Below are 15,386 nucleotides of genomic sequence, written 5' to 3'. Positions count from 1 at the left end.
CTCGGCTTGGCCAAGCCCCTCCCGAAAGCACGCGCTGTGTCACGCTGTTGATGTTCACGAGACGAGGCTGAGGGCGCGCGGTGCGGCTTGAGGAGAACTCTAGAATAAACAAGAGATATCCATTTTTCTTAAATATTTTCGTTTAATTAACGATATCTGCCAAACCACGTGCCCTATCGCAAATTCCAAAAGGACGTTTTAGTAGATTGACATGCTGAACAGATCTGTGAAGTTTCCCCTCGATTGGATCAAAAATGAGGGAGGAGCTCGGTTTTAAAGGTTCATGCTTAAAAACGTCATAACTCTGAAACCATGTGACGCATGACGTCGTGCTCGCTGACTTTTTTGTTCGTCACGGGCATGCGATTCTGACTGCAAAGTTTGGCCTCGATCTGTTCAGCTGTTGCAGAGAAAAAGGGGTTTTCGTGTTTTCACGAAAAACAATATGGCGGCCGAACCACGTTACCTGTGACGTCATAATTACCATTAAAATATTCTACAGACCGAGTCCCTCCTATGGTGAAAATTTGATCTCAATCGGTCCTATTATTGCAGAGAATTGGTTTTTAAAGGAAATTAAAACTTAAAATGACACTGAGTTAAGGATCATCAGAATTATCAGAATTCCCAAAGTTCAAAGTGCCATAACTTTGTCAAAAATGATCGAAACGTCGTGAACTTCGAACTTGATCTGTAACTTATCATGAGGAAGCATGTACCAAGTTTGAAATCATTAGCTTTAAGAGTTTAGAAAAAAAGGACGGAAAACTGTTCTTTGCGTGATGGACTGACGGACTGACGGACTGACGGACGGCGTGCAAACCTATTAGCGAAAATACCCCCGCTGCATGTACCCTACCAATGTGACGATATTCTGCTTTGGTGACTGCACCTCTTCACCCAAGACCCAGGTAAAGGTTCGAGTTGCGTTACGCTACTTGCCGTGTCCACTCTGTGCTGCGTGAGTGGTACGAATGGAGGAAAGGGATGGACATTGGACAATGAGGTCTCGGAGAATCTTCATCCCCTCCGATCCTCCTCCTCGACACCCGTTTGCTTGTGGCCAGGGGTGCCGTAAGGGGGGGAAAAGTTAGGATGATTCCAAGGGCCCTGCACTGACAGGGGCCCTAAAAATTATTGGAACATTAGGTAGAAATTCTCAAGATTAAATTATTAACCTATTAAAGCGCGGCGTTACGCGCGCTGCTTGTGAGCAAGGAGGAAGCGGACAAGCGGTAACATATAAACGTCTTTATTGTAAGACTACACTGTAACACTGTACTGTCCCGGGCTGGGCGCCCGGTGTATATCATGAGGCCACGCCTACCCCTGGTGCGCGGAATGATGTCACCACGCCAGTGGGCTTTTGTGTCCGCCACACGCGCCCCCCCAGAATTCCCGCGCACCTGGAGGGCCAGTTTGCGGGGCAGACGAATGACCCGGCCGAAGCGCCCCCTGGCGATCGGCGGCGTCCGGGGTGCAGGGATGCCAGGTGGGATGCCCCTGGCTGCCCCTGGGATGGGTGCAGGACCGGGGGGCGGCGTGGCGGCGGGGCTGGGCGGTGCCGGGGGTCCGCCCGCAGGAGGGCGGCCCCGACGTGGGGGTCGGGCCACTGGCGGTGGATGGTCCACATCGAGGTGGGCCGGCTTGAGGCGGTCTACCGAAACGCGGTCAGGAGTACCGCCGATGTCCAGGGTGAAGTGCTTCGCCCCGGTCTCCAGCACGCGGAAAGGCCCGTCGTACGGGGGCCGCAGTGGTGTCCGATGGGCATCGTGGCGGACGAAGACGTACTCCGCCGTGCGAAGCTCCGGGGCGACGTGCGTCGGTGGGTGCCCGTGGCATGCCGTTGGCACCGGGGCGAACCTCTGGGCGGTCTCTTGTAGAGCGGAGCGCTGCTGTGCCGCGGACCATGGTGCCGTGGAGTCGGGGAGGAACTCGCCCGGCACCCGCAGCGGTTGCCCGAAGACCAATTCCGCCGCGGATGCGCGCAGGTCCTCCTTGGGCGCCGTCCGGAGGCCCAGCAGGACCCAGGGGAGCCTGTCGACCCAGCCGCCGTCGCGGAGGGTGGCCCGGAGCGCGGCCTTCAATGAGCGGTGAAATCGCTCACACAGGCCGTTAGCCTGGGGATGGTAGGCCGTGGTTCGGTGCAGCCGGACCCCGAGCCCCTGCGCAACCGCCCCCCAGAGCTCCGAGGTGAACTGGGGGCCGCGGTCGGATGAGATGTCTGAGGGGGCGCCGAACCGGGCGACCCAGGTGGCGATGAAAGCCTGCGCGACATCGGCCGCCGTTGTCGACGCCAAGGGCACGGCCTCCGGCCACCGGGTAGTGCGGTCCACCATGGTGAGGACGTAGGTGAAACCCCGCGAGGGGGGCAGAGGTCCCACCAGGTCCACGTGGACGTGGTCAAACCGGCGTTCCGGCACCGTGAACGGGGCCAACGGGGCCTGGGTGTGCCGGTGCACCTTGGCGCGCTGGCACGCGAGGCACGTCCTGGCCCAGCCGCGGACGGCCTTCCGGAGGCCATGCCAGACGAACTTGTCGGCGATCAGCCTTTGGGAGGCCCTCGCGCCCGGGTGGGACAGGCCGTGGATGGCGTCAAACACCTGGCGCTGCCAGCCCGCGGGCACGATGGGGCGAGGACGCCCGAGGGAGACGTCGCACAAGAGGGCCGCGCCCGCGCCGTCAAACGGCACCTCGGTGATGCGGAGGCCCGTGACGGCGGTCCGCAAGGCCTGGACGTCGGGGTCAGCGGCCTGGTCCGCTGCCATCCGGGCATAGTCGATGCCGAGGTGGACTGCGTGGGCGACGGCCCGGGAAAGGCAATCCGCCACCGGGTTGTCCTTCCCCGCGACGTGCTGGATGTCCGTCGTGTACTCGGACACGGCCGAGAGGTGACGCTGCTGCCGGGCCGACCACGGCTCGGTGACTTTGCCCATCGCAAAGATCAGCGGCTTGTGGTCGACGAAGGCAGTGAAAGCCCGGCCCTCGAGCAGATGGCGGAAGTGCCTGACCGCCAAGTGAAGTCCGAGCAACTCGCGGTCGAAGGTACTGTAACGGCGTTCGGGCGGGCGAAGCTGCCGGCTAAAGAACGCCAGCGGTTGCCAAGCTCCACGCACCCATTGCTCATGCACTGCGCCCACCGCGTAGTCCGAGGCATCGGTGGTGAGGGCGATCGGTGCATCGGGCGCCGGGTGCGCGAGCATGGTGGCGTTAGCCAAGGCGAGCTTCGCGCCCGTGAACGCCGTGTCCATCTGCTCGGTCCAGGTAACGTCGCCTTTGCCCGGCTTACCTCGGAGAGCTTCGTGCAGGGGGCGCAGGAGCTGGGCGATACGGGGCAGGAACCGATGGTAAAAGTTCACCATGCCCAGGAACTCCTGCAGCCCTCTGATCGTGCGGGGGCGCGGAAACCCCTTCACCGCCTCCACCTTGGCCGGTAGGGGGACGGCTCCGTGCCTGGTGACACGGTGCCCCAGAAAATCGATTGTGGCGGCGCCGAACCGGCACTTTGCGGGGTTCACAATCAGGCCATGCTGGCCCAGGCGTTCGAAGAGCGTGCGGAGGTGGCGTAGGTGCTCTTCGCGGGACGCGCTGGCGACGAGGATATCGTCCAGGTAAACGTAGACAAAATCCAAGTCGCGCAGGACGCTGTCCATCAGTCGCTGGAACGCCTGAGCCGCATTCTTCAGACCGAAGGGCATGCGCAAGAACTCGAAGAGTCCGAATGGCGTGATGACCGCCGTCTTCGGGACGTCCTCCGGCCTGACGGGGACCTGATGGTAGCCGCGTATGAGGTCCACCTTCGAGAAGAAGGACCTGCCCGCCAAACGGGCGGAAAAGTCCTGAATGTGGGGGACGGGGTAGCGGTCGGGAGTCGTGGCGTCATTGAGACGGCGATAGTCCCCGCACGGTCGCCATCCCCCGCCGGGCTTCGGCACGATGTGCAGCGGCGACGCCCAAGCGCTCTCTGAGCGCCGAACGATGCCGAGTCGCTCCAGGGTAGCGAACTCCGCTTTTGCCACCGCCAGCTTCGTCGGCTCGAGGCGGCGTGCCCGGGCGTAGACCGGTGGCCCGACGGTGGGGATGTGATGGGCCACCCCGTGCTTGACGGCCCCCGCCGAGAAGGTGGGCCGCGTGAGGGCCGGGAAGCCGGCGAGGAGGCGGGTGAATGCGTCCGCTGCCGGAAGCGTACAGACCAACGTGGCCGGAACCGAATCGTTCGGCAAGCCGCTTGGCAAGCCGCTCGTTGAGCTGGGCAACGCACAAGCGAGCGAGCTGAACGTCTCGGCCTGGACAAGCCGTCTGCGCTTGACGTCGACCAGGAGCCCATTAGCGCACAGGAAGTCCGCGCCAAGCAGTGCCATGGGCACGTCGGCGGTGACGAACGTCCATCGGAAAACCTGCCCTCCAAACCGCAGAGAGAGGCAGCGTTTTCCGTACGTACGGATGGGCGTCCCGTTCGCGGCAAGCAGCACGGGGCCCCCACCCGCGGCGTGCTTGTCTGACGTGCCGGCGGGAATGACACTCACCTGCGCTCCCGTGTCGCACAGGTAACGGCGCCTGGAGAAGGTGTCCGTTATGAACAGCAGGCTGTTCGAATGGCCGGCGCTCATCGCCACTATTGAGCGCCGGCCCGGGCGTTTCCCGACCCGTTGAAGGAGCACGGCGGATGACACCGCCGAGCTTCGTGGCCGAACTTGGCGTGGAACCAGCACCAGGTGGTGGAGCTGGAGGAGCGCGGCTGGCTCCGCCAGGCCGGTGGAGTTGGCGGGTTTCTCCGCGGTGGCGGTTTTCGCCGCGGCGGTGGGCGGGGCGTGGCGGCGTTCACGAGGTGCATATCAGCATGCTGCTGAACATCAGCGTGCTGTAGAAGCTGATGCTGTGGAACATGCTGCTGAACATCAGCGTCGAGGGCCGTGACGGCCACGCCGACGCTCGCCCGCATGTCCGAAGCGGCGAAGTACCTGTCCGCCTCGGCCGCCAATGCTCGGGGTTCCGTTAGCTCGGTCCCGGCCAACGCGAGGCGGACCTGCGCTGGAAGTTGGCGCCGGAAAAGCGCCCGGAATAGCGAACCGGGGGCTTCGTCGCCCAACAGTGACAGCATATGGTCCATTCGGACCGACGGGCGCGTCTCACCGAGCTCGGGGAGATCCAGGAGGCGGTCGGCCCGTGCGTCGTCCGTAAGGCCGAACGTGGCTAGGAGTAGCCGCTTGAGTGCCTCGTACTTGTGGCCGTTCGGTGGTTGGCGAAGGACGGACACAACTCGAGCGGCCGTGCCGGGCCCGAGGGAGGCGACGACGTGGCAATAGCGCGTGTCATCGCCGGTGAGGCGCCGAAGCTGAAATTGGGCTTCGGCCTGGACGAACCAGACTTCGGCCTGAGCCTCCCAAAATTCCGGAAGTTTGACGAAGTCGGCCATGGCGATGGCGTCGCGTGTGGAAGGATCGCTCCAGCAGATCCAACGTCGAGGGTCACCAGTAAAGCGCGGCGTTACGCGCGCTGCTTGTGAGCAAGGAGGAAGCGGACAAGCGGTAACATATAAACGTCTTTATTGTAAGACTACACTGTAACACTGTACTGTCCCGGGCTGGGCGCCCGGTGTATATCATGAGGCCACGCCTACCCCTGGTGCGTGGCCACCGCCCACTTGGTGCGCGGAATGATGTCACCACGCCAGTGGGCTTTTGTGTCCGCCACACTATCATCTTTAATAGAATAATAGACCAATAAAACTAACAGTTCTCTTTCTTTTCTTGTTTTTGGCAAAAAGTAAACATCCAGAAAGCCTCTGTATTGCTCAATCCACCCCCCCCCCCACCCCCCTCTATTTACATGAAATGGTTTGGTCCTGCCCCCAAACCAGACGCGAACGGCTTGCTAGCAGACAGTGAATTGAGCGTGAGAAGTGCCGGTTCAGGAGCGTCAGGTCTCAGCTAAAAAACAAATCTGGGTGTCAAAAAAGAAAATAAAGACAAGAGAGAGAAAAGAAAGGACAACAGTATGTGATCCAATTTTTCACAAAGGAAGGTGGGTATAGTCCGTGAGTGGTGGAAATTAACCTGTTTGCTTTGCTAGTCCATAGGCTAGCTAACGTTACAATTTGCTAGCTAACGTTTTCGTTAATGAGGCTTTCCGTTTGGGAGGCATTTTACTGGTTTATATCTGAAACGGTACCCGCCCAGAAACACGTACCAGAGAAAATAAATCGTTTGGGCAATGGCCTCTCCAATATTCGATGTGTTCACGGTTTGAATTACGTAACGTAACGTTTGTGACGATGTTTGTGTTCACGGTAGTGTTTGACGTGACGGTGTGAACGTAATTTCGTAATGTTTTTCGTTTTTATTTTCGTAATCGTTTAATGAACGTTTAATGTTCAATGAACGTTTAATGTTTAATGAACGTTTAATGAGCGTAAGAATAATGTTTAATGATCATTAAATGAACTAGGGCGTGCCCGTACGTGGGTGCAAAAAAACATGCGTGCAAACAACAACAACAAAAAAAAACTTTGAAACCACGTGGCAGTAACGACCACAGAACCCCCCCCCCCCTCTATTTACATGAAATGGTTTGGTCCATTCGCAAAGCCAAAGCGAACGGCTTGCGAGTACGGTAGAACCCCCCCCCCCCCCTCTATTTACATGAAATGGTTTGGTCCATTCGCAAAGCCAAAGCGAACGGCGAACGGCTAAATCGCCATAGCTCGGTAACTACTTCTCCGATTAATATGAAACCTTGAAAAGGCACATCCTCAGGTCCCCAGCAATATACCTGGCAAGTTTCAAGTATATTGGACCCGTGGTTGTCGAGAAACAGCGGTCACAGACAAACAAACACACAGACACACACACAGACACACACACAGAGATTACTGGAATTATAGATAGACTAGGACGTACCCGTACGTGGGTGCCCGTTCCTTGCCAAAAAAAAAAAAAAAAATGTCTTCGCCCATGCATGCATGGGCGTGCCCATGGGCCCATGGGCGTGCCCGTAAGTGCGTGATGTGACCGTACAATGAATGTATCGTCCCGACGCCGCAGCTCGGATGGCGCTGCAGTTAATCGGGCCTGTATCGGCAGAGTTATTATAAACGTGTACTACAATCGATCGTACCTTACAGCGTCTGCTCGCCACGTTCAGCATCAGTACATCGTCACTATGACTATCCGTAAGTCCGGAAGTGACGTCCTCATTTGACTGTCCGGAAGGTCGCATATCGCAGTTACGATGAATCGCAAATTAGTTTTAATTAGTTTAAAAACATAGTTTAACGGCAACATAGCGCCAACATAGTTTGCCAACGTGAAATAAATGAATACGCTCTCAAATGTGCCGTCCGAGGCAGAGTCTGTTCGGCACGTTCGGCACACGTGATAGCTCGCTGCTCTCTGATTGGTTGAATCGTTTTTTGGACATAGCTCGGTAACTACTTCTCCGATTAATATGAAACCTTGAAAAGGCACATCCTCAGGTCCCCAGCAATATACCTGGCAAGTTTCAAGTATATCGGACCCGTGGTTGTCGAGAAACAGCGGTCACAGACACACAGACATACACACAGACAAACACACACACACACAGAGATTACTGGAATTATAGATAGATGAATGAATGTAATGAATAATGCCATGCCATGGCGTCGCGTTGGCAGCAGTGACAATATAAAAATCTTTGCCAAGAACTTCAAAGAGAGAAAAGGAACTTTTCTCAGCAATGTCGTCTATCCTGAAGTTCTAAGCTGAAGAAGAGGTACAAATTCATTCCATTTTTTTTCCGAAAGAAAAGCGTACAGTCGATATCACTAATCACGATTTGAAACACGATGGAATAATATTTACCGATATGAACAGTGATGTGTTTTTTTAATTGAAATTCTAAAGATCCTGTTTAGATTTTGATGATTTGCGTGTGATATTTAACGGATGATTTATATAAATCGCGCCTCCCAATTGAAGCCCCGCCCTTAGGGCGGGTATCGTTGCTAGTAATATATAATGGCGATACAACAATTTTTACCGCTTTGCTTTGAAGAACGGGAATGAAAGGGGAGGAGCGTGTTAATATGTCTGGTTGAAGGCTTTGGGTAGTGAGGGGGCTTTAAGCCAGATTTTAGGTTACAGCCGCCATGTTGGTGCTCGTCGTCACTGCGATGCGAAGCAAAAGACGCCTCAGAGCTGTTACATTCACAATCGCCATGTCGTATGTACTCTCGATACGTGTTTCCTTCATTGTAAAAACTACCAAGTCAACAGGTAAAATGATTTTGAGCCGATAGGCCTAGTAAGTTTAGATAGGTCTACTGACTACTGATCTAGTATTGATAACAATGTCGTGAACTGACATACGATGCTAAATTGGGCACTATTGTGTAAATTGGTACAACCGAATAGTGGACACTATTGTGAGCAGCATTGAGCAGCGGTATGACAGATCAGCAACATCAACATTGTATGCTGATCTCTCACTTCTTCACCCAAGGAACTTTGATCAAGTGCCATCGGGAGCTATGGAAGAGCTGCATAAACATTTGCTGATATTTGATGATGGTGTCACTGCGGAACAACTACGAAAAGAACTGCGAAGCCTTGGAGAACAATGGTCAACACTGAAACAATCAGTAGCAGATGCTTATACAGTGCAGAAGGACAGTGAGTCTGAACAGGACAGGAAGACTCTGCCAAGTACATGTAAGTCATGTAAAGCCTGTCCTCTCTGCTGCTGCAAGCTGCTCCTCAAGTTGAACCTCTTCACTGATGCCGACAAGAGCATTGGGCTTTCCAACAAGCTGCTGCTAACGCTGCCTGTGTCACAAGTGGCATGTGAACGGTCTTTCTCTACTTTGAAGAGAATCAAAAGCCGTCTGCGAAGTACAATGATACAAGAACATCTTGAGGCATTCATGTTGATGTCTGTGGAAAAAGGGATCCTGGCCAAACTTGACACTAAGGACATCATTGATGGTGTGGCTGCCAGAAGCAGCAAACTGCGCAGGCACCTACTCTCTTAGACATGACATGTGCTCGTGTTACTGAAAATAAATTTAATTTTTAGTGGATTTTATTTAGTTTTTTTTTGCAACCATTTTGTCTATTTTCTCAGATAAGCAACATATTAATGAATAATGGGCCGACCTAGGTGAAGGATGCCCGGGCCGGTTTTAAGACCCAGGCGGCTGCTGCTTGTGTGGGTATCAGTCTTGCATCAAATAGTGAATTCCATTCTGTATGCAGAAATATAAGCATTGTGATTGTTTCAACCTCCTGGCAAAAATGTCGGGGAAAAAATGTGCGCGCGTGCTTCATAGGGGCCCATTGTGATATCTTTTCATGGGGCCCAAAATCCCTGGCGGCGCCCCTGCTTGTGGCTGACAAACCTCCTCAACTCGCTCCACATCTTCTCTTGAGGGTGAGAAGGTGCAGCGTCACCCTCCAACCAATTACCGAAGATTGACCCCCTAACTCGTCTCCGTGTTCACCCAATTCCTTCAACATCGCTCGTGCTGGAATTTCCTCGCATTTCTTTATTTCCCTTTTCTCTTTCACCACTTCTTTCGGCATGGTTCAGGACAAAACTCACGCAAAAGAGGCTCGCAGAACTCTTCCCATTACTCCGTAAGGCAAACTCTTTTTAGCCGGATCCAAGCGGCGTGAATACAGGACGGAACCAGAACGGCACTCAGTAGAGAGCATACCTCCACCTGGTTGGCCAAATCACTCAATGGTGAAGAATCACGTAAAAAATTAAATAATTCTCATATCCGAATCCATATTCAAATCCTCACGAAAATCGAATCGATTCTTCCTTGATACACACACAACCGGTCCACCAACTTTCGTCCAAATCCATCCACAACTTTTTGAGATATTCTGCTATGTATAGTTTTTGTCCCGATCTCCCAATGGTGAAGAATCACTTAAAAACTTCTAGTAGCCGGATCCGAATCCGGATCTTCACCAAAATCTAATCATTTCGTCCTTGTCACATACGCTACACCTCTGCCAAATTTCGTCCGCATCCGTCCACAACCTATTGAGATATTTTGTTCACAAACAAACTAGAAATCGGTCACAGACCGAGGACTTGCCGGAATGTTCTTTTTTTTCAGGGATGTTGTTAGAAGGGAATCGGATTATGTTTGACAGAGTTATTAGTAAAAAAAAAAAAAAAAAAAATTTGACTTTGAGTTTGACCTTTCAAGGTCACTCAAGGTCAAAGGTCATGGTGCCAAATGAAATGTCGTATGTGACTTCCTACATGTCAGTAACAGTAAGTGTATGCATATCTCTTGTACTTTTCGAGTTATAGTGTTTTGAAATATATTTTAAATGAAAACTCGACCCCCTTGATTTCACGTTTTGAGTGACCATGACTCATGAGCTTGACCTTGGGCCTAGAGAGTTAAAAATTGGGCACAGTCTTAGTCTTTTCCAGGGCAAGACAAATATTATGTGCAAGGAATCTATTCCAAGGCAAGGAATCTATTCCGGCAAGTAACAAACAGAGAGGGGTGAAAACACCTTTGGTGGCGTGGCGGAGGTAATAACATTCTCGCGCTATTTTACCGGCAAACCGATTTAGCCGGTGCACCCTTCATTTTGTGCGTTGCAGTATTTACATAAGAGTGCTATTTTACCGGCAACCCCTATTTGGCCGGTGCAGGCGGCATTGGATACAGTACACGGTACACGGTACACCTACACCTACAGGCTATAGTATTTGCATTCGTGCTCCTATTTTAGCGGCAAACTGGAGTTTAACGTCAAGAACGGAAGAAAGGGATCGCAAAATAAGATTCCAGACGTGAAGTTGAGGATTCCAGGTTATACCGGTGAATTGGTTTGCATGTCGTTGGCAGGTAAAGGTAGTCATTGCGTCACCTTTCAAATTGTCCTCAGATCAACTTGTTCATCCGGACCCGATATAAATAAATCGAAGTACCTTGAGCCATTATGTCACGCATTTTGCGCTTTATTACTCAGATCAGTTTCGTTTCGATGTTTCATCCTTTTATTAGTCGTCTTCTCCTTTCTTTTTTCTTTCACCGCCAGGCGCTAACTTTTGAAGAAGATGAAGAGGGATCGCTGAAGAAGAAGAACATTAGGAGGAAGAAGTTGTGTTGTTCATTCCATTGGGTAAAGTACGTGATGACGGAAGGCGACGCCAGGAAGCGATTCGATGACAGCCTTGTTCGTATTTATCTTGTGGTGTTCTTGCCGCTCTCAGAAACGAAATGTGTAATAACCGATTTTCCACAGCGTGTTGAAGAAATAAAAAGGCCTGTGATGTGGGAAACAGCTTATGTTAAGAGGACAGAGGGAAAGGCCTGCGCTCGTTTGCCCTGGCGCGGCGAGTCGAGGCCGGTGTAGTAGGCCGCAGGCTGCGTGTGACGTCCCTTGTGGTGAATGGTGACATCAGGTACGTGTCGCTAGGGTCCCGTTATTCGTGGGGACGGCTAAACGAACGACGCTGCTACGAAGAATCGTTGATAAGGTTGATCGACGGAGCATGACCCTGGCCTCATTGGTAACCAACCCGCGCATAATGAAGGCCCTGATCGTGTTGGCGCTCCTTGCCTACATTATGTGTAAGTGTTGCACACACGCCGTTCCGCCTCGCTGCTCTCACGCCATTCTAACTAACCCCACACCCGCCTCACTTGCACATCAAAAGCTCCATTCGTCCCACCCTTACTTCCACCACCACTCTCCACCCACCCCTCTAGTTCTACCTCCACCCATCCCTCTCAACCTCACCTCTCACTCCCCCTTCCCCTCCCCTCTTTACCCCCACACCCTTTCCTCCCTCCACCTTTACCCCCACACCCTTTCCTCCCTCCACCTTTACCCCCACGCCCTTTCCTCCCTCCACCTTTACCCCCACACCCTTTCCTCTCTCCACCTTTACCTCCACACCACTTCTTTCCTCCCTCTTTACCCCCACACCCTTTCCTCCCTCAACTTTTTACCCCCACACCCTTTCCTCCCTCCACTTTTTACCCCCACACCCTTTCCTCCCTCCACCTTTACGCCCACACCCTTTCCTCTCTCCACCCTTACCCCCACACCCTTTCCTCTCTCCACCTTTACCCCCACACCCTTTCCTCTCTCCACCTTTACCTCCACACCACTTCTTTCCTCCCTCTTTACCGCCACACCCCTTCCTCCCTCCCTCTTTACCCCCACACCTTCCTTCCTCCCTCTTTACCCCCACACCCCTTCCTCCCTCCCTCTTTACCCCCACACCCCTTCCTCCCTCCCTCTTTACCCCCACACCCCTTCCTCCTTCCCTCTTTACCCCCACATCCCTTCCTTCCGCCCTCCCTCTTCACCCCCACACCCCTTCCTTCCTCCCTCTTTACCCCCACACTCCCTTCCTTCCTTCCTTCCTCCCTCCCTCTTTACCCCCCACACTCCTTCCTTCCTCCCTCCCTCTTTACCCCCCACACTCCTTCCTTCCTCCCTCCCTCTTTACCCCCACACCTTCCTTCCTCCCTCTTTACCCCCACACCCCTTCCTCCCTCCCTCTTTACCCCCACACTCCTTCCTTCCTCCCTCTTTACCCCCGCACTCTTTCCTTCCTCCCTCTTTACCCCCACACCCCTTCCTCCCTCCCTCTTTACCCCCACACTCCTTCCTTCCTCCCTCTTTACCCCCACACTCCTTCCTTCCTCCCTCTTTACCCCCACACTCCTTCCTTCCTCCCTCTTTACCCCCACACCCCTTCCTTCCTTCCTCCCTCCCTCTTTACCCCCACACCCCTTCCTTCCTCCCTCCCTCCCTCTTTACCTCCACACCCCTTCCTTCCTCCCTCCCTCTTTACCCCCACACCCTTTCCTCCCTTCCTTTTTACTTCCACACCCCTTCCTCCCTCCACCTTTACACCCATGCCCTCCCACTCTTCCACCCCACCCCCTTTACATCAACCCTTCTCCCTCTCCCCTTTCTAGCTTACACCATGTTCGTTTTGATGTCCTTGTACGTTTGTGTTTTTCAGCTGTTTGGGGGAACCTGAAATCGATCAGGTGAGTTGGGGAATGACCTGTGTGAGAAACGTTTTTACATTTTGTATTAATCGATAAAGAAGAAGTAATTCCGTTTTGAAGCAAATCTTACTGTAATGGAGGAAACGTGGACGTCACCGAAACTTCAAAATTGACACTTAACAGTTCATGGGCCGACATTGAGGGTCCAAACCTGGTTCTATCTCTGTTTGCAACCCCACTACTGGCCTCAAGTGGCCACCCAAGGCCAGATGAGGACCACGTAGACGTACGAGCCACGCACATACTCCAGCCCATTCTCCGAATAAACTGAGCAGGGAACTCTCGCCCGGTGGGAGTGGGTGCCCACTGCTCACTAGTATTAGTAATTTTAACATTGTGTATCGCTTGCATATTATGTGTGCAAAATTATAGGAATTCTTATCCTCTTATCACCCCTCCCACGTCGTTCCATTTTCTTCATTCCCACTGCCCTTCCATCTCCTTCATTCCCACTGCCCTTCCATCTCCTTCATTCCCACTGCCCCTTCCATCTCCCTCTTCTTTTCTCCCTTTGCAGGTAGATGCGAATAACAACAATGATATTGTTACGGTTTTTAGAACCTTCACTTTGTAAAATAATAATTCTTGTAAATATCCCCCTTTGTAAAGGTCGCACCCTAGTTAGGCCATGTATAACACGTAGGACACCATAGATTCTTCTTTAGTTATTTCATTAGTCTACGTTTCAGTTAAGGATCTGTTTCCAATAGTTTGACCCTGCGTTGTATTAATCAAATAAGATAGGCCCCTTCAATTATCCCCAATCATCTCTCTCTCTCCAAAGTGCAGTAGCCGTATGGCAGCGTTCGCTGCCCTTTTTGGTTTGTTTGCTGGCCCCAAGCCGCCATTACGCATGCGGTCAGAGTGGGAGAAAAAGGGAGGAGCGGCCAGGAACCTAGGCGTGGCCCCCATCAACGCGTCACGATGGGAGGTACTGATGAACCCTTGTGACCAATCCGGGCCGAGGCATGTTCACGGGTAGGCGGAGCAAAGCGGACGCGGCTTGATACGTGAGGCTTCCAATAAAAGCAGGAGCGCAAGCCCTTTCACGGCAGAAGAGAGCAGAGCAGAGAGACCGAGGGAGATGAACGAGATCGGCAGAGGCGAGAGAACAGCGCAGAGGCGGCGAACTTAAGAACATTGCGCAGAGGATCGTTTGGGACGATCGTTGTCAATACGAACTGCCGTGGTTTTGAGAGCGTTCGGTACGCTATACGTGCATTCATCCCAGCCCCTAGCGTTTGTAAGGTCCGGTCGTGCGCCAACGACGTCAAGCTGCCAGCCGTCCTTCACCCGCGGACACGGAGCCTGGACCATCCCCTCGCCTGGAACCATCCGCCTGGACCTTCCTCCCCTACCAGCTACCATTCCATGTGAGTCTGTTTGTATTGTCATGGGCGTGTTATATAAGAGTGTCTAAGGTTGCCCTATGTCCTTTTGTTTCCTCTCCTTGTATATTCCCTTCTTTCGTTTCCTCTTTTAGATAGTAATAAACTATATTTGTTCTTCCTTTACCCTTCGTATTCTTTGCTTCCTCTCGTCCGATCGTCTTAGTCTTTTCCCCATTGAGTACCTGTGGCACGATTTGGCCAACCGCTATAATCGGGTTTAGTCCTTTTGTTAACGGCCTGAGTCGTGGCTCGCTTCGCTCGGCGTGTCCATTACAGCCGTGGCTCGGGCGGGGCTCATTTCCTCGCTTACCGGAAGGCGCTGTTAATTAGGTAATAGGAACAATTGGCCTACTACCCTAATCAGCGCTCCATCTCCAGGACCGGAGACGGCCAGCTTAATAGACGAGGGGATTAACCCCCCCTTGATAAGGGGAGTGCCGTACTCTGAGATCCGCAACAATATATTATTTGAATTGGATGCAACACAATTTTTGGATGGAGGGGGTGGGGTGGCTCGATTAGGGTCCCTTTCTGCATCTATTTTTCCTGCTCTTTCCTTGTAAAGAGAGAGAGACCCACTTACTTGTTCAAATCCTTTTATAGGTGGATTTATTGAAGAACCCGTGATCATACAAAATGTTTGGGAGAATCATGTCAATCAAATATCTGTTCCTTATAAGGTGCTTTCCATTTGCAAAATATATTCTCAAAGTGCTTCACAGTGCAAGAAAATTGAAAAGTAAAAGTTCACAAAAACAACTGTTAAAAAAAGAAAAAGAAAAAACAAAGATGGGATTTAAAAGAGATTTAAAAGCCTTAGTTTAGGCTTCTGTGCGAATCCTAAAAGCCAATCCACAGGTGTCGGAGCATATCGACAGAATGCACAATCATCCCACGTCTTCGTCTTTAGTGCGAAGGATTACCAGGACATTCCCGCTGTTGGACCGTAG

The 15,386-nt window shown here is 52.6% G+C and overlaps 1 protein-coding gene across 4 annotated transcripts in view; it reads left to right on the top strand.

Moving 5' to 3' along the window:
- Positions 1-11,086: 11,086 nt before the first annotated feature.
- Positions 11,087-15,386, top strand: part of UXS1 (UDP-glucuronate decarboxylase 1) — a 62,385-nt gene continuing 58,085 nt past the window's right edge. Inside the window, exons 1-3 of one of the 4 annotated variants that reach the window (XM_068113695.2) lie at positions 11,147-11,587; positions 12,997-13,024; positions 14,277-14,418. In XM_068113695.2, the coding sequence (XP_067969796.1) occupies positions 14,417-14,418 (2 nt within the window). In that variant the 5' untranslated portion in view covers positions 11,147-11,587; positions 12,997-13,024; positions 14,277-14,416. Of the gene's footprint in view, positions 11,588-12,996; positions 13,025-14,276; positions 14,419-15,386 lie in introns of all 4 variants that reach the window. The other 3 variants (XM_068113700.2, XM_068113694.2, XM_068113697.2) reach the window with 3 other exon arrangements.

This window comes from Myxine glutinosa, chromosome 4, assembly GCF_964187855.1.
Source record: "Myxine glutinosa chromosome 4, kmMyxGlut1.1, whole genome shotgun sequence".
Lineage (NCBI taxonomy): Eukaryota > Metazoa > Chordata > Myxini > Myxiniformes > Myxinidae > Myxine > Myxine glutinosa.
This window is presented reverse-complemented; position numbering and strand designations above follow the sequence as displayed.